The sequence below is a fragment of the Ascaphus truei genome, chromosome 3, assembly GCF_040206685.1.
Source record: "Ascaphus truei isolate aAscTru1 chromosome 3, aAscTru1.hap1, whole genome shotgun sequence".
NCBI lineage: Eukaryota > Metazoa > Chordata > Amphibia > Anura > Ascaphidae > Ascaphus > Ascaphus truei.
The window spans coordinates 38,493,662-38,517,526 of NC_134485.1; the positions used below are offsets into that span (position 1 = coordinate 38,493,662).

The 23,865-nt window shown below is 40.4% G+C and overlaps 1 protein-coding gene across 3 annotated transcripts in view; it reads right to left on the reverse strand.

Annotated features, from left to right (window-relative positions):
- The window catches only part of NCAM2 (neural cell adhesion molecule 2), a 500,008-nt gene that overhangs the window by 158,719 nt on the left and 317,424 nt on the right, over positions 1 to 23,865 (reverse strand). For all 3 annotated transcript variants that reach the window (XM_075593954.1, XM_075593952.1, XM_075593953.1), the window contains one exon: positions 13,074 to 13,170. In XM_075593954.1, coding sequence (XP_075450069.1) covers positions 13,074 to 13,170 — 97 coding nt within the window. The remainder of the gene's footprint in view (positions 1 to 13,073; positions 13,171 to 23,865) is intronic.

Genomic DNA, 23,865 nt, shown 5'->3' on the forward strand with positions numbered 1-23,865 from the left:
GGACAAATTAACACAATCATAAATAAAATGTTCATTTTTAATACTTTGTTGAGAATCCTTTGCAGGCAATGACTACTTGAAGTCTGGAACACATGGACATCACCAAACGCTGGGTTTCCTTCTTTGTGATGCTTTGCCAGGCCTTTACTGCACCTGTCTTCAATTGTTGTTTGTTTGTGGGTCTTTCTGCCTTAAGTTTTGTCTTCAGCAAGTGAAATGCATGCTCGATGGGGTTGAGATCAGGTGATTGACTTGGCCATTGCAGAATATTCCACTTCTTTGCCTTAAAAAACTCCTGGGTTGGTTTCACAGTATGTTTTGGGTCATTGTCCATCTGTAAAGTGAAGCGCAGCCCAATCAACTTTGCTGAATTTGGCTGAATCTGAGCAGACAATATATCCCTATACACATCAGAATTCACCCGGCTCCTTCTGTCTTCTGTCACATCATCAATAAACACTAGTGACCCAGTGCCATTGTAAGCCATGCATATCCACGCCATCACACTGCCTCCACCATGTTTTACAGATGATGTGGTATGCTTCGGATCATGAGCCGTTCCAAGCCTTCTCCATACTTTTGTCTTCCCATCATTCTGGTTCAGGTTGATCTTAGTTTCATCTGTCCAAAGAATGCTGTTCCAGAACTGGGCTGGCTTTTTTAGTTCTTGTTTAGCAAAGTGTAATCTGACCTTTCTATTTTTGAGGGTTATGAATGGTTTGCACCTTGTGGTGAACCCTCTGATTTTGCTCTCGTGATGTCTTCTCTTTATGGTAGACTTGGATAATGATATGCCTACCTCCTGGAGAGTGTTCTTCACTTGGCTGGATGTTGTGAAGGGGTTCTTCTTTACCATGGAAAGGATCCTACGATCATCCACCACTGTTGTCTTCCGTGCACGTCCAGGCCTTTTTGTGTTGCAGAGCTCACCAGTGCGTTCTTTTTTTCTCAGAATGTACCAAACTGTTGATTTGGCCACTCTTAATGTTCCTGCTATCTCTCTGATGGATTTTCTTTTTTTGCAGCCTATGGGTGCCCTGTTTCACTTGCATTGAGAGCTCCTTTGACCGCATGTTGTGGGTTCACAGCAACAGCTTCCAAATGCAAATGCCACACCTGGAATCAACTCCAGACCTTACCTGCTTAATTGATGATGAAATAATGCAGGAATAGCCCACACCTGTCCATGAAACAGCTTTTGAGTCAATTGTCCAATTACTTTTGGTCCCTTGAAAAAGTGGGCGCTACATATTAAAGTGATGTAATTCCTAAACCCTTGCTCCAATTTGGATGTGAATACCCTCAAATTAAAGCTGATAGACTGCACTTTAAGCCCATATTCATTATTTAACTGTAACTTGAATTTATTTTGTACACAGCCGAAATAACAAAACTTGTATCAGTGTCCAATTTTTTCCGGACCTAACTGTATATCCATCAAGTTCAACCTATGTTAAATTTAGACGACAGATACTTTATCCTATATTTGTATTTTCATTATATTGATCCAGGGGAAGGCAAAGAAAAAAAAACTCAGAGAAACATTATCCAGTGATCTCATAAAATTATTTCCTGACTCCACTATTGGAATATATCAGATTTCTCCATGAATCAACATCCTTAGCATGTTTACTTATTTGTTATATCCCGTATACTTTTCCTTTCTAAAAAGATGTCCAGCCTTCTTTTGAAGATATCTATTGTTTCTATCATCACCGTCTCCATGGATAATGAATTTCCCATTTTAACTGCCTTTACTATAAATAACACTTTTTTTTGTTGCTGGTGAAATATCCTGTCCTCCAAACATAAGGGATGGCCCTGTGTCATTTGTACTGCCTTTGCAATGAACAGTTCTTTTGAAAACTCCTTGTATTGACCTTGAATATATTGTATATTGTTAGCATATCCCCTCTTAGATATCGCTTTTCTAATGTAAACACATTTCATTTAGCTAGCCTGTTCTCAGAAGTCATATTTTCCAACCCCTGTTTTAATTAGGTGGCTCGTCTCTGCACTTTTTCTAGTTGCATTATGTCTTTTTTTACAAAAATTGTACTCCGTATTAAAGCTGTATTTTTACTAATCCTTTATACAGTGGCATAATAATGCTTACTTCCCTTCCATCCAATCCCGGTTTAATGCAAGATGAATGACATTGGGCACTATTGCTAAGCCTGCTGTCTACAAGCACTCCTTTTTGAAAATATAGACACCACGTCTGCTTTACGTAAATCTTGTCGTACTGAGCCTGTGTAAATGAATTCCTTGAATATTAAATATAATGATCTGGCTATTACCGAACTTATCTCCTTAAGAACCCTTGAATGTATGTCATTGGGGCCAGGTGCGTTATTTACTGAACTCAGCTCCTTAAGAACCCTGGAATGTATGTCATTGGGGCCAGGTGCTTTATTTACTTTGATCAATCTGCCCATGCACTTATTTCTCAGTTAACCAATTGTTCATTAATATAGAGGTTGTGGCTTCCTCCTGTAGCACTATTTTTGCAATTAATTTCTCCCTGTTGAATACAAAGGCAAATACTTGATGTAATACTTCTGCTTTTCCCTATGTCTAATAATTTGCCTGGCCATCCCACCTTGAAAGGCTCCTAATGAAAACGAAAGGCATAAATAAAGCTTAAAGCTTTGGAAAAAGAGTTTCTCTATACAGACTCTTTATTCCCATTTAATATACAGTACTCTAGTTCCCATAGTTTTAGCCCTCGTTTTTCAAAGCAAATAATCAGTTAGAGATACTTGATCAGTAAGAGGTACTCCCAAAATAATACTAACTCAACTAGCAAAATCTGTCTTCTTACCAGAAATGTCTAATATGAGTGTTCAATATTTTGTGTATACTGAATAAGAGATCCAGTTTGGACTTAGGTTTAGATTTGGGGATGGTTCATTGGTGGCTCCACTGAGATAAAAGAATTTCCCTAAGAAAGAGGCAGCAATCCCTTTCACTTTTGAGGGAAACATTAATAACAACATGTTACAATTGAACAAGATAAAATTCATATTACAGAGGCTTTGCTATTCGTGGAATTTGAGGTTTTAAAAATAAACTTTATATAACCAGAGGAAATTCTGATAGCTACTGGTGTGATGCCAGTGAAAAAAGTTTTTATTTGAGCCATCATCCATACTGTAATTATTTGAAGCCATGACAGTATTAAGCTCATTCTGTGATTTGGGCTGTTATGTGGTGAACGAGTAATTTATCATTTATCAAAGCCTCCACGCAAAACAAAGGCAAAAAGCTTTTTAATTATCTGTGCATTAAGATTAAGGGGAAAAACTAACACAAAGAAATATATATATATATATATATGACAAACAGAAAAAGAAAAAAGCTGCGCCTCTGATTGAAGTGAACCAGTGTGGATGTAATTGCTCAAATAAATCTAAATCAAATGTGAACTATTGTGGGTGTATCCCTGGATAACATGAGCAATTTTATACATAACCCTAAAGATCATATAGTGGGCCCATACCAAATATAAAACAACATATAAAGAAAAAAGCAAAAAAAAAAAAAGGAAAACCAGTCCTCAAATGGTTCCAGTAAAAATATATGGGTGCTGGTATGCAGGGTCTCCGGCAGCTCTCAATGTGGACAAACCGCGTCCACAAGGTATCTAAAAGGAAAAAAAGAGAGAGCGCACGCCCATAGCGTAAAATTGTAGATTTAATGAGGGGAAGGGGGGGAAAAAAACGCACTTACAAAAGTACAATAAAATCAAGCATATGTGATAATAATCACCACCATCCGGTTAAGACTGTAAGCTCTTGGGGCAATCCCAGGCTCCGTTGGTAAAGGATCGACGTCCCCGCAGATTTCCAGGGCCCATATATGTGGATATATATATATATATATATATATATATATATATATATATATATACATGAAATATATTATTATACATCCACATGGATGCAAGAAGTTATATAACTCCATGTGGATGTATAATAATATATTTTCATGTCTAGTATTATGGATATGATTCTTACATATTCTCTCACAAACGATCTCCTCCAATTCTTTTAGGTTTACTATATATAATTATATGTACTATATATAAAGGTTAATTATGTGTATTAGCACAAAGCACTTTTCAGCTGAGTGGGGGCGTTCCAAATACTTAAAATCATTAGGTTGTATATATAATACCGGACCTCCCCCTCTCAAGACATCCCTTTGAAAAAGTTGGGCGTGACTGACGAAACGCGTCAGGGAGCGTCATTACGTCAGACGCACTGACATTGAAGTCAATACCAAGCGCTGGAGCGGACCTATCCATGCGCAAGTGCTACAGAGACCGACACCATACGGAACTACTTTCTTGGACTTTCAAACAGCACACCAGCCCTGGAAATCTGCAGGGACGTCGATCCTTTACCAACGGAGCCTGGGATTGCCCAAGAGCTTGCAGTCTTAACCGGATGGTGGTGATTATTATCACATATGCTTGATTTTATTGTACTTTTGTAAGTGCGTTTTTTACCCCCCCTCCTTCCCTTCCCCTCATTAAATCTACAATTTTACGCTATGGGCGTGTGCTCTCTCCTCTTTTTTCCCATATATATATATATATATTATATGTAGCCCTGGTAAGAAATGGGGCTATAGTTCTATCCTCCTCCTGTGTGTAAACTCTGCTAAGGGCAGATTGCCAGGAGTTGATATGGGTTTTCCCTGCTTATGACACGGGGCTGTGTAAGTGAAGGTTGGTCATGTGACCCTGTGTCCAATCAAGAGACGCAGGGGAGGTGCCTACTGGAGGTTACATAGATCAGTGTCACTTCCTATTTAGTTGTTGCTCTGTGGTAGAGTGTGTGAGTAGTGTGTTAGTGAGTTAGAGTTGGAGGAGAAAAGTGATCAGCTCATGAGTAGAGCTGATCCAACCTTAGTTTAGTGAGGTGGACCAGTACCTCTCACCCTGCTTAGGGGGTGAGGGAAGAGTTAGCCCCACTCAGGATGCCCTTGATCCAGAGTGCTGGCAGGGAGGGACCATCACAAAGGAGAACAGTTGGTGGATGGTGGATGGTGCATGAACTGTACTGTCGGCTGCTGCTGCTGCCCTGCTGTGAATAAAGACTGCTGCTATTTAAAAAGGAAGACTTGTGTGAGACTGGAATCTCTCATCCCTGTGTGGGAACACTATCTGGTAAGGATTCCACCCCGCATTCCTGGGGCTTACTAAAGATGGAGGCGCTGCACCATCGAATCAGAACGAAGGCATCCACCCCAGTAACCTGTTCCTGTTATCCCCCATGTCATCGCGGGAGACTCAGGCCCTCCTGTTGTCAGCAGGTATGCACCACATAAAGACACGTAGCCAGACCCCAGTACACCTTAGGAGGCCCGATCTGCGTTTGGGACGGGGAGAAGGGGCTACATATATATATATATATATATATATATATATATATATATATATATATAATTTTTTCTTTGATATCCAGATGCAGCAGCTGGTATTGCACTCAGTGGAGCATTGCTGTGGGACATGCAAAACATGCCAGCAGGAGAAACGACCATTGTCTTGAATCAGCCATATACAAAAATGTGGCAGGATTAATGTACTATTTCACCCATAGGAGCACACCAGCGGATGCTACATCTGTATTGTTCTTTTTTGCACTGGTTTTGCCCCAGCTTTCAGAAGAATTTGGGGAATGTGTACTATGCGTCACAAACTGCTTTTTTGGCTCAAAATTGGCACATGAAACTCCATTTCAATTGTGCTTCTGTGCACCTATATAATAAGCTCAAAAGATTACTATCTTGGCCAACTGTGTCCCAATTTTTTATTCTGTTTTGGCGCACAGAAATGGACTGCAGTTTGGATATGGATTTTAATGGTTTGCACTAAAAACAATATTTCTATCCATCAACAATTTTTTTTAAAGTGCATCAAAAGTGTCCGCTAATTTCAACTTGGACTTAACCCTAAATGGACTTGGGCCCTTTTTATGTAAGGTGTGATAAATGCAGATTATGTGCAATCATAGGAAAAGCCCCATTAACGTCAATGGGGCATTCATGGATAGCATGTAATCTGTGCTCATAAAGCCATACAGATTAAGGGCTTTACTGTTAGTTAAGAGTTAAGTTGCTGTGTACAGAGTAAACCCAGGAAGGTATTTGACACAGAACAGAAGTTTTATTATATAGGTATTATTTTCAAGTATGGCTATTAAAAAATATTACACTAATAACTGATATTGACTGATACTAGTTATACATTATTTTTAAATGCACAAAATCTCTAGTAAATTGTGCTATATAACACAATGGACCACATCCAAATCATACAAGAAGTGATTTCCTGAAATAATGACCTACCACTCAGCCTAGGATGCATGGATTACGAAAAAGCATTTGATTCTGTCTACACCTCAGTAGTTTTAAATGCATTATGAAGACAAAGTGTTGAAGAAGTGTACATTGATATTATAAGGAACATTTACAAGAATGTCACATCAACCATTAGATTACATAAAGATACAAGCAAGATAAAGATCAGGTGACAGGGAAACACCATGTCACCAAAGCTTTTTACAGCAACACTTCAAGAATTGTCCAAGACATTGAATAGGGAGAAAAAAGGAATCACAATCAAGGGTGAATACTTGAGTAACCTATGATTTGCAGATGACATTGTTATTTTGCCACAATCAATAGGAGCATGAAGATGGGATGGGACACATTTTGAAGAAACAAGATAATATTTCAAGGGAACCTTCTACTATGTCTCAGGAGGAAAGTTTTCGACCAGTGCATTCGGCCTGTGCTCACAGATGTGGGTGAAGCAGCTCAAAGAAATATGGAGAGATGTGTGCTGTGTAATAGCTGAAGGAAGAAGAAAAAGAAGGAATGGGCACTAAACCAAACAAAAGCCCATATCATCAGATGGGTGGAGAAAGTACGATATATATATATATATATATATATATATATATATATATATATATATATATATATAAATATATATAGCAACTGTAAGTATACTGTATGCTCATTTGCATGTCTTAGGCAGGTCTGCCACCCCGCCTTTCACCATTATCACCCAGCACACAGCACTTCCACTGCAGCAAGGGATTCTGGGAAATGACATGCAAATGAGCACACAGTGGCACTTTTTGCTTCAAAAACCATTTTATACATGGTTCCCTACAGGCTTAAGCTTGCTGCATGGTCACAGCTTTGAGCACAGCCAGGGTTAAGATGCATAGCCAGAAAACCCACCCACAGACAGCTGTTTCAACCTTAATGGGTCTCATCAGTGTGGGGTTGGTTAACTGGCTATGCAATGAAGCGAAAGGATGGGGTTTTTGTCACTTTTTTTTACTCAACATAACTTAACTCAGTATGGTAAACCAGTATGGTGTGTATATATATATATATATATATATATATATATATATATATACACACACACATATATATATATATATATATATATATATATATATATATATATATATATATATATATATATGCAAATACAGCTGTATGCTCATCTGCATGTCTTAGGCAGGTCTGCAACCCCGCCTTTCCCCATTATCACCCAGCATACAGCACTTCCACTGCAGCAAGGGATTCTGGGAAATGACATGCAAATGAGCACACAATGTCACTTTTTGCCTCAATAACCATTTTTAATATGGTTCCCTATAGGCTTAAGCTTGCTGCATGGTCACAGCTTTGAGCACAGCCAGGGTTAAGGTGCATACCCAGAAAACCACCCACAGACAGCTGTTTCGACCTTGATGGGTCTCATCAGTGTGGGGTTGATTTTAACTGGGTATGCAAGAGAGGCTATGGGATAGGCTATACCATAATACTGAGTTAAGTTATGGTGAGTAAAAAAAGTGACAAAAACCCTCCACAGGAAAGCAAATATGCAAATACAGCTGTATGCTCATCTGCATGTCTTAGGCAGGTCTGCAACCCCGCCTTTCCCCATTATCACCCAGCATACAGCACTTCCACTGCAGCAAGGGATTCTGGGAAATGACATGCAAATGAGCACACAATGTCACTTTTTGCCTCAATAACCATTTTTAACATGGTTCCCTGGCTGTGCTCAAAGCTGTGACCATGCAGCAAGCTTAAGCCTATAGGGAACCATGTTAAAAATGGTTATTGAGGCAAAAAGTGACATTGTGTGCTTATTTGCATGTCATTTCCTAGAATCCCTTGCTGCAGTGGAAGTGCTGTATGCTGGGTGATAATGGGGAAAGGTGGGGTTGCAGACCTGCCTAAGACATGCAGATGAGCATACAGCTGTATTTGCATATTTGCTTTCCTGTGGAGGGTTTTTGTCACTTTTTTACTCACCATAACTTAACTCAGTATATATATATATATATATATATATATATATATATATATATATATATATATATATATATATATATATATATATATATATATATATATATATGTATATGTATATAGACAGTATACACTGTGTTCAGAAAAAAGGGACATATTTCATATCATATCATATTGTAGCTGGCTCTGTTATGTAAATGAACACTATGTAGATAAGAAGCACAATATAGACAATCAACTGAATTTAACTACAGTACTAAATTGATGCCACTGTATTATGTCAACAAGTACCAGTGCTGCGGTAGGTTTGTGTTCATTAAACAAGAAATAGGAGGTTTTTCTACGTACAGTAGTACATAAATGTATTAAACTGTCGATACACTAATATTACTATAACGTTTGAGTTAAAGTATGGTTCAAAATTTATTAAAAATGTCCTTCTGCTGAAACGTCTGCCCGAAGAGGAGAACTGTCTGCCCCTGCCACTTTTTGATTGCATAATCGATAATGGGTTGATCCAGCTGCTCCCACTCCTGAATGATACTGTCACAGTGAGCGACTGAAGGGCTGCAGTCCAGTTGCTGGGAATGGGTAACAGCCAGGTAGCGGTGGTCAGAGTACATGTGATTGTAAGAGGCAGGCAGCAGGCAGGTAGCAGTGGACCAAGGGTAGACAATGGTTAGAGACAGGCAAACATAATAAGGTCCAAGGTTCCGGTAGGGTCTGAAATGTCTGAATAGACAGCAACAGGATTTGGACACAAGCTAGATTACAAGGAAACCTCAATAATCAGGCAACAAGAAGCAGGAAAGGCAGGTTTATAAAGTCCTGGCTGCTGATGGAGAACAGGTGCCAGTCATGAGATAAATCAGGAGCCACAGAAATATCCCTGTAAGAACAGCAACACAGTCCTGGTAGCAGACAGGCAGAAATCCTGGGAGTGCAGAGACCAGGGTCCCACACCCATCAACGACAGCCCTAAAACAGCCACCCCCCTTTCAAGGAGCGTCCTCTGTACAATCTTTTTTCCTGGCTTTTGTGGAAAATCCTGACTAACCGTGGAGCATGGACATTCTCCGCTGGCTCCTAGGATCTCTTTAGGACTGTAGCCCACCCACTCTACCAGGTACTGAATATTCATCTCAAAATTTTGGAATCCAGGATCTTTTCCACCATGAACTCTTCCTCCCCATCAACTTGATGGAGTCCAGAGGAGGAAGGTCGTGCCCAGGAAAAGGATACTTCTGGAATGGTTTTAATAGGGAGACATGGAACACAGGATGTGTTTTCATGTAGAAAGGGATTTCCAGATGGAATTAAACATGATTGATTGGAGTAAGATTTTGAACAGACCAATATATTTCTGGCCAAGCTTAATAGTGGGAATATTCAAATGCAGATTCTTCGTGGAGAGACAGACTTTCTTTCCAACATGAAAACCAAGGGTTGGTCTGTGGTGCTAGTCAAAAAAGTCTTCTTATATTGTTCCTGAGCTCCCCATTTCTTGAATCTTCTGCAAATAAGAAAGTCTTTCTGAGACCACAGGAATGGGGCAATAAACAGGAAGGCAGAGCGCTATGTACATTAATGGCGCTATATAAATAAAGACATACAATACAATACAGAGAATGAAGGTAGGATGAAAGCTATAATTAGTAAACAATGTGCTGTGCTTGATCAAGCTACCTTGGGCATTATTATACACAAATTCTGTAACAGGCAAAAATGTGTTCCAGTCATCTTGTAGGTAGCTGATAAAACAGTGCAAGTACTTCTCAAGAGTCTGATTAGCTCTCTTTGTCTGAACATTAGACTGTGGATGGAAAGGGGAGGACAAATTTAAGCTTTTTGTCAGAGTTAGACAAAAAATTTTACAAAATATGGAAGTGAGATGTACTCTTCTGTCAGATACAATTTCATCCGGTACACTGTGAAAGTGGAAGATTCCCTCAATTACTAAATTGTCAATCTTTTCTGCTGTAGGGAGACTCTTGGTGGCAATGAAGTGACTCATCTTCGTCAGAGGATCTAACACTTCCAAGATGGTATTATTCCCTCTGGATGTGAGCAATTCTACTATGAAGTCAATTGAGATGGATCCCCATTGGCATGTATGTACTCGAAGTGGCTGTAATAAATCCAGTGGGGAGACACAAGGGGTCAGGTTCTTAGCACAAGTCTCACAGTATAATAAAAACTTATGAATATCTTTTTTTTATTTGGCTGTAGAATCTCCAATCCCAAATTCTAAAACACACAGGCCGTTTTGGAAATCCAGAGGCCATCTTCCGGGACTAAATTGACACCCTGTGAGGCACTGCATAAGAATGGTTCATCAGAATAGGATTTCTTAATACGTGAGTGAAGATCAGAAGTAGTAAGATCCGAGTAGGGTCAGGTATAATAATAGACAACAACAGAATGTGGAAGCAAACTAGATCACAAGGAAACCTCAATTATCAGGCAACCAGAAGCAGGAAGGGTAGGTTTATAAAGGGCTAGCTGCTAATAGAGTATAGGTGCCGGTTGTGAGGTAATTAGCAGCCTCAAAAGGATCCCTGTAAGAACAGCAATACACAATTAACAGTCCTGGTGGCAGACCTCCAGCCTGTGAGTGTGGAGACCAAAGTTCAAGACAATTTTTTTTTCAGCCTCCTAATGACCATCTTTTATTGGCAAAAAAAAATTCTTGCAGCTTTTTGAACCACCATTCTCTGTTGTAAGCACTTTAAAATGTGCTTATCTTCTTCACTAAACACCATTCTGTAACTATGCACTTTATGAGGTCATCATGCCATCACCAATTCCAAAGAATACTTATTCAATTATCAAATAATTCTTAAATGTAATCTACTGTGACAGATGTATAATTGATCATATTTACATGAAAATGTAGTGATATTTCTGCAACATATGATGAAAAATAAAGTCACCCGTGTGTGACAAAACGCGTCAGGGAGCGTCATCACGTAGACGCACAGACACTACGTCATCACGGAGCGCAGGAGGAAATCTACTCGAGCGCCGGAGACCACAGAGACCCGTGAGCAAAGCTGTTTTTCCTTGGGATCTTTGGAACTTGTCTCCTAACCATCCACCTACCCAGGAACTCTTGCAACAGTGTGGTTCATCCATCTTTGGGACCGAGGGTCTTCTACAGCATCAATACAGTCAATAAATTTACGTTTTTACACTATGGGGCGTGCGCTCTCTCCTCTCCTTTTATATTTAGGCACTGTACCGTGTATGAGTTTCACTAGATGTGCTAAAACTGAGCTTTGTCTGTGTTTTATGTTCTGTCTCTGGTTTTAAATATATATTACCATGCTCAGTAGCACTCCTCTGTGACACTCATATGCTTATATATATGTTGTTGTTATTTTGGGGGTTCAATAGGAGCTTGTTAGGTGTCCAGTACACTGGCGACACAGTTTATTGCACTGCGGCCAGATCCGCAAGCCGGGAGATTTCCCGGCTTGCTAGTGGCCGCCCCTCGGCGTGCCGCGCGTCACCGACGCGCGGTCACGCGTCATCGGGAGCGTGCGCCCCCTGCACGCGCGTCCAGGGCTCCCCGAGGGAGCCCTGTTGTCCCGCGATGTGGGGGACGGCGGCAGGGGGTTCCGGGGGACCCGGCGGACCCGGCAGCGGGAGGGAGAGCGCCCCGATCGGAGGGCGCTCTTCCGCTGCTTCGGCGCGTGCCCGTCACCCTCCGGCGCGTGCCAGGCTACTGCTGCGGCCGAGAACGGGCAAATGCTCGAATAAACTCGGCCGCAGCAGTATATTTCACAATTGTGTTTCAGCTAGTCCTGGCTGATTGGAGGTTGGCAACCTCCTACTTAATTTAAGCTCACCCCCTCCTACATTTAAATGGTTAAGGGCTCACTCCATAGCATCTTCCACACAGGGGAACTTGTTTGCTTGCTGGATGGTTGTGACAACTCTAATACAGAGTGCTTTTCCTGGTAATGTACATGTTAATAAAGGCCTCAATCAGACTTAGAACTTTGCAACTAATATTGACAGATTTACTATAAATCATTCTTCCTGTTATTACACAGGTTATTAAGAATTTATATTAGCGTTAGGGACCCCTGAATTGTGGTCTGCCGTGAAGTTGGCTCAGGGGCTTACAACAATTTTGGCCAAAAATGTCAAACTAAAAGACCATTTTACTTAATAGATATTTATACATATATATTTAGGCACTGTACCGTGTATGAGTTTCACTAGATGTGCTAAAACTGAGCTTTGTCTGTGTTTTATGTTCTGTCTCTGGTTTTAAATATATACATACACACACATATTATTATTATTATCATCATCTGCGGATGGATAAAGGCCTCCCCAATGTTCTTCCACGTATTGCTGTTGCAAGCCTTTCTCGTCCATATTGCTCCAACAAATATTCATATTTCCTTCTCCTATCTTTATCCTTACTTTTAGATGATAACCATGTGGTGAGGTGATCTGCATACTGTACCTCCTTTAATAAAATTTAAATGCTGTATAAGGGTGTTATTCTAGTGCAGCTATTCACTGAGGATTGATTAACCAAGAAGAAAATCCAATTAATTTTAATATGAGAATGTTTAGCAGTCAGGAAACTTTGACCTCCTATATAGCAAACAAATCAACGGTTAAAATTAGCCCTTTTTTTAGGTGCATTATCAAGCAAGCAGTAAGTAAACTGAAAAATGTAAAAAAAAAAATGCTGTACTTACCAGCCAATGCAAGTATATATTCCTGAAATCTTGACCCAATTGAGTTGATAGCTGTGCAGTTGTAACGTCCAAATTCATTATCCGATAATGGTGTGATCTTAATTTATATAAAAACAATGAAAACAGATTATCTTCTCAATTATATCTAACACTCATTATTATTTAACAATTGGCATATCATGTCCTTTACTATTTTCCTTGTTACAAATTGTAATGATTCACAACACAGAATCTGATTTTTAGAAGGATATCTAAGAATGGTTGCGCATGAAGCTTTCTGGAAGCACCAATGTCTGACGTTACTGTATATACATTTGAGTTAAATACTATTGTGAGATTTTTTTTTTAAATAAAAAAATATTGTTAAAAGGAGAAATATATTGGCAACGTATGATGCGTGGTCTTTTATCATTCTCCCAGTTGCAAAAACACTACAACCAGATACAGTATATGAAGCAAGAATATCTCATTTCTTTAATAAATCTGGTGCAGGTTTTGGCCCCAGTTTTGCAGCCAGAAGATTTTATTTCCATTATTTTTTACATATATTGGAGATCATTTATCAGGGGAAAAAATCACACTCATTTTAATAGGGTACATTTTATCTGATAAGTCTGGTGGAAATGTTGTAAACATAATGTAGGGGTGTACTGTATTTACCAACAACCGCGGCAGTCAGTGCAAAAAAAAGTTACACCAGATTAATCAAAGAAACAAATCACTTTCTATGAAACAGAATTTTACTGATAACTCTGGTGCTGTTCTTTGCATCAAATTTGCCTAAATTTTGCAGCTGGAAGATGCACCACCACCCAAAGTTTGCATCTGAAGGTCTCTGATAAATAGACCAATTAGGAAAATATCAGTGTTAGAAAGTGTGAATGGATTTATGTTTTGACATATCACTCCATTTTCTGCTTGCATTTACATCAAATGTGCGAGTTTTCTGTGACACAAATTGTTAGCTACTATAGAAAAGTTCACTCAGACTTGCCAGATTTTTTCATGCAAATATCATAATAAAGTTGAATAACAAGGATGCTTAATTTGATTCCTATTATAATCTTTGTGTGATGTACTGTAACTCTTACCTCCTCTCTAGATCGCAAGCTGATGTAAATAGTGCAAACTGGAGAAAATACCTCAATATATTTATTCAAGGTGACAATTTGCATCCATTTTTGTTCTAAATCTGCTTTGATACATATCCTAAAATCAGTATTTTTTTCCTTTGATAAATCTGGTACCATTCTTTGCACCCGTCTTTAAACAATTTAGCATCTTACAGTTAAAGATGACCGGAAGTATACAAAATATCATGAATTAACAAAACAACATGAGCAAAAATAAATTAGGCTGGGATGGGGAAAGAAATGAAATACCCAAGAGCAAGTCGAGAAGTATAAAAGGAGCACAGCAGGTACAGTATAAAAAAAACATCATATTGGCTTAATTGCAGCCCAACCTAATGGATTAAAAAGCCTCCAAGGGAAATACATTGTTTAATACAATTCTGTTACATACACTAAAGGACCCAGGATTTATAAAATATTTTTTAAGGGTACCTCTGAGGTAGTAAGTCAGCTTATATATTAACATAACATACCAAATTCTGGAAACAACCTGTCAAAGGGAGGGGAGTCTTGGTGCTTCCAGAAAGCTTCATGCTCAACATGCTGGCCAGGATAATGTGGCATTAAAGCATGTCTACTGCTTTTGTAAGACCTACAGGGAGGCTGAGCAGGACTGATTTACATTCCATATGAATATTAATATGTAGGATATCCAAGGCCATATTAAAGCTGCAGACCAAGCAATATGTGTGATTTAAAAAAAAAATCTGTTCTGCATTTCGGAAGAGGAATCCCTGCTCCGAAGAGCTTACAATCTAAATGGTAGGTAGGAAGAATGTTCAGAGACAGTAGGAAAGCATTCTGGTAAGTGCGTAAGCAGGGGGCCAAGCTTTATGTATCATGTGTATAGTATTAACCACAGTGCTACTCATGTGCTTCTTTAAGCTGGTGTGTCTTAAGATGGGTCTTAAAGGTGGATAGAGAGGGTGCTAGTTGGGTATTCAGGGGAAGGGCATTCCAGAGGTGTGGAGCAGTCAGTGAGAAAGGTGTAAGGCGGGGGAGGGCTTTAGATACAAAGGGGATAGGGAGAAGGCATCCATGAGCAGAACGCACGAGTGTCGGGATGGTGCATAGAGAGAAATTAAGGCTCAGATGTAGGGAGGGGCAGAAGAGTGTAAAGCTTTAAAAGTGAGGAGGAGAATTGAGTGCGAAATGCGGGTTTTGATAGGAAGCCAGGAGAGTGATATCAGCAGGGGAGACCCTGAGACAGATTTAGGAAAGTGTAGAGTGATTCTGGCAGCAGCGTTTAGGAAAGATTTTAGGGGAGACAGGTGAGAGCCAGAAGGCCGGACAGCAGGAGGTTACAGTAATCAAGACAGGAGAGAATGAGGGCCTGAGTCAGAGTTTTAGCAGTCGAGCAACAGAGGAAAGGGCATATCTTTGTAATATTGCAGAGGAAAAAGTCACAGGTTTTAGATTTGAATGTGAGAGGAAAATGTGAGAGAGGAGTCAAGTGTATTGTGGAAGGAGGTAGTAGGGCCAGGTTTGGGAGGAAGTTTTAGGAGCTCTGTTTTTGCCATGTTAAGTTTAAATCAGCAGAGGGCCATCCAGGATGATATTGCAGAGAGACATTCAGAAATGTTGGTCTGTACAGCAGGTGTAAGGTCAGTGGTTGAAAAGTAAACTTGTTTGTCGTCAGCATAGATGTGATATTTAAACCCAAGAGATGTGATTAGGTCACCTAGAGAGAGTGTGTACAGAGAAAAGAGAAGAGGTCCCAGGACAGAGCCCTGGGGTACCCCACAGAGGGATCGATAGAGGAGGAGGAGGTGTTAGCAGAAGAGATCAAGAGGAGATCCAGGATAGAGCTTTGTTATGAATACCAAGACTATGGAGAATGTGAAGGAGAAGAGGGTGGTCCATGGTGTCAAATGTTTCAGAGAGGTCAAGTAATATGAGTGTAATGATCTCTGTATTTGGCAGCATAGAGATCATTATTTATTTTAGTGGGGGCTGTTTCAATCGAGTGAGCAGTGCGAAAGCCAGATTGTAGAGGGTCTAGGAGAGAATAGATGTTGAGAAAGTGAAGCAAGTGAGAGAATACTAGACATTCAAGGAGTTTAGAGGCAAAAGGAAGGAGGGAGACAGGCCAAAAGTTAGAAAGACAGGTAGGGTCAAGCTTTTTGAGTAATGGTATGACTATTGCATGTTTGAAGGAGGAGGGAAAAATACCAGAGTAGAGGGAGGAAGTAGAAGAGGCAGCTGAGGGTGGTTTGAGTAGAGAGTCAAAGACAGAGAAGAGTTGTGAAGTGTACCGTTCCTGCTTATTTCCGATCGTTTCTATGCTATCAAAAACGGACAGGCATCCTAAGGACACCTGTGAAACAGATGTATTATAGGCGCCAATATGATAAAGGATATATCACACCAAATGCAGGGCCAAGGTAAGGCTCAGGATAGATGAGTTGTACTTGAAAAAGAAGAAGACAAAAATACAAAACATAGCGTGATACTGTAGGTATATAGAACGAACAACATACAATACTAAAAACTAACAGCTGAGATCAAGGTGAAAATTATCAAAAAACATTTAATAAAACATTTAATCAATTACTATGACAATGGACATAAGAAAAATAAAAAATAAAAATACAGACTGATAAAATGACCAAATGGTTAATGGTGAGGACCACCTCACTGCGACACCGGGTGAACTGCCCACTCACCGGACGAAAGATTGTAACGAGCGGTGGATAATTTAGAGAGTATCCCCTCTCAACTGCTCAAACAGCTACTGCACCGGAACGGATCTGCAGAAGAGGCGCTGCACACGCCAGCCGGCGTGTGTGTGTGTGCTCTCACTGTCTGCTCGCGGGATGGATGCCGTGCAGATGATGGCGATTTCTCAGCAGCAGATTCGTCTGTCAGGATTATCAGCTGATTCGCCTCCAGGTCGACTCACGGGAGCAGCGGCAGGCTCGGCGTCACTTTTGGGGGTCCTTGCAAGCCACCCTACGCGATCTGCTTTCTTCCTCAGGGGTTATGCAAGAGTGTCCGTTAGTGTCCCTTAAATTGGTGTCTCAATCATTTTTTTCTCATTTCACCTGTAGCACGCTCGGACATGCGCAGTCAATGTTTCAAAATAGTCAATCAAGTTCGAATTGCACATGCGCAGGTGCTGCTATCTATTGAAAGTCAATGCTTTTCATAATATACACAACAAATGTATGCAAACTGATCTCAGCTGGACAAATAATTATAAACTAAGGAATGTATATATAGCCATTCTTAAAACAAGTGATATATAGCTAATGTGAAGTGAAAAATTGTGATGTATAAAGAAATAATAAAATAATAAATAAATAATTAATAAAAAATATATATATATATATAATACATTAATTATCTTTTATTTAAATATATAACTGTGATAGTGTAGTTATTATAAAATATCAAAAACTACTAGATAAATATATTTTATATTTTGTTAAGTGTGTGATACTTTGTGTATAATAATATATTCTTAGTGATATAATTTAAATAATGAAATATAATATTAATATACAAAATCTAACGTGGTTAATAATAATAATAATATTAATATTATATTTCATTATTTAAAATTATATCACTAAGAATATATTATTATACACAAAGTATCACACACTTAACAAAATATAAAATATATTTATCTAGTAGTTTTTGATATTTTATAATAACTACACTATCACAGTTATATATTTAAATAAAAGATAATTAATGTATTATATATATATATATTTTTTTTATTATTTATTTATTTATTATTTTATTATTTCTTTATACATCACAATTTTTCACTTCACATTAGCTATATATCACTTGTTTTAAGAATGGCTATATATACATTCCTTATTTTATAATTATTTGTCCAGCTGAGATCAGTTTGCATACATTTGTTGTGTATATTATGAAAAGCATTGACTTTCAATAGATAGCAGCACCTGCGCATGTGCAATTCGAACTTGATTGACTATTTTGAAACATTGACTGCGCATGTGCGAGCGTGCTACAGGTGAAATGAGAAAAAAATGATTGAGACACCTATTTAAGGGACACTAACGGACACTCTTGCATAACCCCTGAGGAAGAAAGCAGATCGCTTTCGAAACGCGTAGGGTGGCTTGCAAGGACCCCCAAAAGTGATGCCGAGCCTGCCGCTGCTCCCGTGAGTCGACCTGGAGGCGAATCAGCTGATAATCCTGACAGACGAATCTGCTGCTGAGAAATCGCCATCATCTGCACGGCATCCATCCCGCGAGCAGACAGTGAGAGCACACACACGCCGGCTGGCGTGTGCAGCGCCTCTTCTGCAGATCCGTTCCGGTGCAGTAGCTGTTTGAGCAGTTGAGAGGGGATACTCTCTAAATTATCCACCGCTCGTTACCATCTTTCGTCCGGTGAGTGGGCAGTTCACCCGGTGTCGCAGTGAGGTGGTCCTCACCATTAACCATTTGGTCATTTTATCAGTCTGTGTATTTTTATTTTTTATTTTTCTTATGTCCATTGTCATAGTAATTGATTAAATGTTTTATTAAATGTTTTTTGATAATTTTCACCTTGATCTCAGCTGTTAGTTTTTAGTATTGTATGTTGTTCGTCCTATATACCTACAGTATCACGCTATGTTTTGTATTTTTGTCTTCTTTTTCAAGTACAACTCATCTATCCTGAGCCTTACCTTGGCCCTGCATTTGGTGTGATATATCCTTTATCATATTGGCGCCTATAATACATCTGTTTCACTTTGTAATTCATTCTGACCAGGGGGTCAGTTTTAGTATATAGGCAGCCCCTGCAAAGAGTCCAATCTACTTTGCAAGGTTTTACCTTGTATTTACATAGGGTGTTATTACCATCTAGTTAGCGCTCACCTGCTCTGTGTTTCCAATCCTAAGGACACCTATTGAAGGCCCCGGTTCCTACCACACGTGGAGGTCAGGAGAGTGAACAGAGACAGCCCCAGCGCGCGGGTCTGATCTCTCAGAACTGAGATTACCCTTCATACTTCCTATGTGATGCCCTACTCCTGTGATAGACACCAGAATCGGGGATTATTAAAGAAATTTTATATGTAAGTTACTAATTTTATTATTTGTTGCTAATACAATATCTATCTCTCATCTTGGTGCGCTTTTGTGTTTTTTCTTGTTTTACAGAGAAGAGTTGGCATGGGTAAGACTTGTGCGTGTTGATAAGGGAAGAAAATTAGGTTTGTTTAGCCTGGGAGAGGGCAGAGTTGAAACAGGATAGCATAAATTTGTAGTGAAGGAAGTCTGTGAGGTGTTCAGAGAAACGAGTGGAGGAACACAGCATGCACATCTGGGAATTTAGCAAGGGTCTGGGGTTAGAAGGGCGAGGACGGCAGAGAGAAAGCGGGGTATGTAGATCAAGAGGGTAGAGTAAGGCAGAGTTGTAGTTGCTGACCTGGAAATAAAATTAAGTGAGTGATATGGCCCTATTAATATTAATCAGCACGAAATCCACAAATGGTATGGTCCTGGCACCAGACTGCTCGTGGAATCCCCGGGATCAGACTAATGGCCCATTAGGATTAACACAGCGGGGGTCTCTGCTTCTAAATGGGACTTGCGCTGTGTGAATCCTACCGGGCTGCCTCAGTCTGTTTGAAACGCGCATTGAGATTAGACAGTCTCTCTAACCTCTAACAGGTGATCGCACAGCTTTAATTTTAATACCATATTATTCAATCTTGGGGTCTTCGGAGATGAACCGCATTTATTTCAGCCACGCGGACCGTCTGTTACCCGAGATACAGGGCCCGGTATGGGGTGCCGGTATCTCCACCATATTTAAATGTCACAGTCACGTGACATGGGAGAATTAAACTTGCAGGGAGATACCAGGGCCTGTAACTCAGGAAAAAGGGGGTCCCCAGGGCTGAAATTAATGTGGTTCAGCTCCAGAAACCCCTGCTTCAATATTATGTCATTAAAATAAAATAAAAGCAGCTTAATTACTTTAGTGGCTAGCCGCTAGCCAGCCGCTAGCCAGCCACTAAGGCAATGAGGGGATTAAACCAAACTACCTGGTTTGTTTGGGGTAGAGGGGGTGGGTGAAGGAGGTAGTTGCACAAGGGTGGGTGGTTAGGCCGACCCGGAAGGCTGCGGGAGGGGTTAACCCTTCAATGCGTTAGTGTTTACTACGACTAAGGTAATGAAGGGGTTAACACCTCCCACTACCCACTGAGAGGCCTAACCACCCACCCCAGGAAAATAATCCCTTCACCCACTGTAGTTGCCACGGGGAGGGTTTTAGGCCTCCAGGGAGGGTTGCAGGATTAGTTAACGACTTCATTACCTTAGTGATTGTAACTGCTTGGCTAATGAAGGGGCTAGCTAACCTCCCCGGGGCAACTGCAGTAAACCCTTCACCAACCCCATTAAAACACAAGTAGCCCCTAAATTACCTTAGCGATAACCTTATTAAAGCGGTAGTAACAGCTAAGGTAATTAAGGGGTTATTGGTATTTTAGTGGTTGGGCATCGACCATTACATTTTTGGGCAGAGGAGAAGGACGGCCTTCATCCTGGGAGTGGTAAGTAAAACATTTATTAATTGAATGTGTTATGCATTTTACTGTATGTATTTTACTGAATTTGAATGGGCAAAGCGCTAGTAGCCATATTTCAACACAAGGGCATCTTCCCATTCATTGGGGAGGGAAAGGAGGTGGGGGGAGTTTGTTAGGGGTAGTTGAAGGGGGTAGTTGGTCCAGGGTGGGTGGTTTGGTCTCTCAGGTGTGCAGTAGGTAATTAAGGTGTTAGCCTCTCCTCCAACCTTTCCAGTAGGCCTAACCACCCACCGTGGGGCAAATCTCTCCTTACGAAACCCCCTTTACCCCCAACAAACCAGGTAGTTTGGTTTAACCCCGTCATTACCGTAGCGGCTAGCCCCTAAGGTAATGCTGCTGCTTTTACTGTATCTTACTTTAATTACATAGTATTGATGCTGGGGGTATCCAGAGCTAAACAGCATTAATTTCAGCCCCATGGACTCCCTGCTTCCCGATTTACAGGCTCCGGTATGGGGTGCTGGCATGTCTCTGCATGTTTAATTCTCCTGTGTCATGTGACTGGGACATTTAAACGAGCATGAGATACTGGGACCCCATTCCGGTGCCTGTAATTCAGGAAGCACGTGGTCCCCCGGCAGAAATTAATGCGGTTCAGCTCTGAAGACAACCTGCTTCAATATTATGTTAAAAAAATAAAATAAATGCTGTGTGATCGTCTATTAGAGGTGCACAGAGAGTGACTGATTCTGTCTACTCTCACAACGTGTCTCTTCCATTCTTATGCAGCCCGGTAGGATTCGAACAGCAGGAGTCCAATTCAGAAGCAGCTTTAAACCTGATGGACCATTCTCCCCTGCCAAGAACTGTGCCACGAACACACGACTTTTGATCAGTGTTTCACCAGCACATGTGTTGCGGCAGGTTAAAGATACAAGTTGCTGAATCTGTATGTAAAAATCACACAGGGTTTTGAGCCATATTCCTTTTGGATAGTACAAAAGAAAGTGAAGATGCACTTCTACATAAATCTAGAGTGCACTGAATTTTCTTTTGGATCTAGCTGGAAAATATACCAAGATTAAGACCAGAGGGGGAATTGTATTATTGAACAAATGCAACATTCAAGATTTTTTTTTCAACCAGGTTTTCCAGAGGGTTCAGTGCAATGTTTAAGTAAATTGAAAATTGTACCAAATACAGAAGACTTTACAATACATCTGATCTCAGATGCTCTATTAGTGAAAGATGGATTTCCTTACAATGCATCTGATCTCAGACACACTATACAAGAGAGTTGGGGTTCCGAAGAATTTCACAATATAAATATAGGGTTCCTTAACCCCCAAAAATTGGAAACCATTGGTTTATGGAGATATACAGTAATATTTTATCATGTAAGTTATGTTGGGTTTTACTGTCCATACAATATCTCTGCTTGATTTCCCCTTTCTCCTGCCACTTGTACCCATAGTTGGTACAGATGCAGCGACCATTATTTTAACAAATCACGCGGTGTATACCTCGGAATACCCATGTCATGGTGCGGAATTTCTTCCAACCGTACCGCCTTAAGACGCGCGTGCAGGCGAATGCATAAAATGGCATTTTAGTGTTCTGGCTTTTAAACACCTGAAATTGACACAGTAGCACAGTACTGTACACATTACAATTCATTCATTTCATTTCACCCAAAGAAACAGAATCCATTTAATTTCATTGCATTTAATTGCACACAATCTATGAAATTCAATCAAAGCAACTGCAATAAACACGTGTGCCTGGGGCTATTTGCGGCGTTCATGCCACGTGTAGTACAGCAGCGCACACGAAACGGTGTTGTGATTTGTTTCAATAACGGCTGTTGCATCTGTAATGTCACACAAATTAATTGAACTAGTGTACAAGCCCTTCATCATTGGCCTGGACCAAACATTCAATGGTGCCGATTCACTAAGCTCCGTTAATTTGCGCTGAAATGGGAAAAATCACTCGGGCGCAAAAGGGTGAAGCCAAAAGCGCTATTCACTAAGTCTGCTCGGCGCATTTTCGGTCTGCCTTGCCAAAAAGGGCCATATCACGCAAGCACCTTCTTTAACCCCTGCTATCGTAATTAAAGTTAGATAGCACGATAACTGATATAAACAAAGCAGCCTGTAAGAACTGCATGGAGACGCTGCGTCTCAATGCACGGCTCTTACAGGCGATCGTGCTGTACAAATATGATTTTTAATACTAGTGTACATGTGCAGGGGGTCTCCTGAGCTGAACCGCATTGGTTTCAGCCTCAGGGACCCCCTACTTCAGGAGATACAGGCCCCGTTATCCAGTATCCAGTATCCCCTGCAGAATGTAAATGTCCCGGTCACGTGACGCGGGAGCTTTAAAAGTGCAGGGTATACCGGCACCCCATAACGGGGCCTATATCTCCTGAAGTAGGTGTCCCCAAGGCTGAAACCAATGCAGTTCAGCTCAGGAGACCCCCTGCACACCGACACTAGTATTAAAACACCAATACTAATAAATAATAATTCATTACCATAGTGGATAGCCGCTATGGTAATAAAGCTGCATTAAAGTACATTTTAATAATAGTGTGCAGGATCAGGGGGTCTCCTGAGCTGAACCGCATTGATTAATGGCTTAGGGCCCCCTGCTTCCTGAGTTACAGGCTCCAGTATGGGGCATCGGAGGCCAGTGTCGGCGCCATCTTTATAGCGACGTTGGCTCTATAAAGATGGCGGCAACACTGGCATCCGATGCCCCTTACCGGGGCCTGTAACTCGGGAAGCAGGGGCTCCCTGAGCCACAAATCAGCTCAGGAGACCCCCTGCTCCCACACACTATTAATAAAAATACATTAAAGCAGCTTCATTGCCTTAGCGGCTATCCGCTAAGGCAATGAAAGGGTTAAGGCATAATAGCTTGTTTATTGGGGACAATTGCCCCCAATAAACATTGCAATATACAACACACATCCCCCCTGCCCCTACACATACACACTACAGTAATGGGCAAAATTTCTATTATCCACATATGGATAATAATGCATTTGCCCATGAAAAATACATTAATCACAATAAATAAAATAAATACATTTTGTACTCACCCTTGTCCGGCACCCATGATTAAGGCCATCCTCATC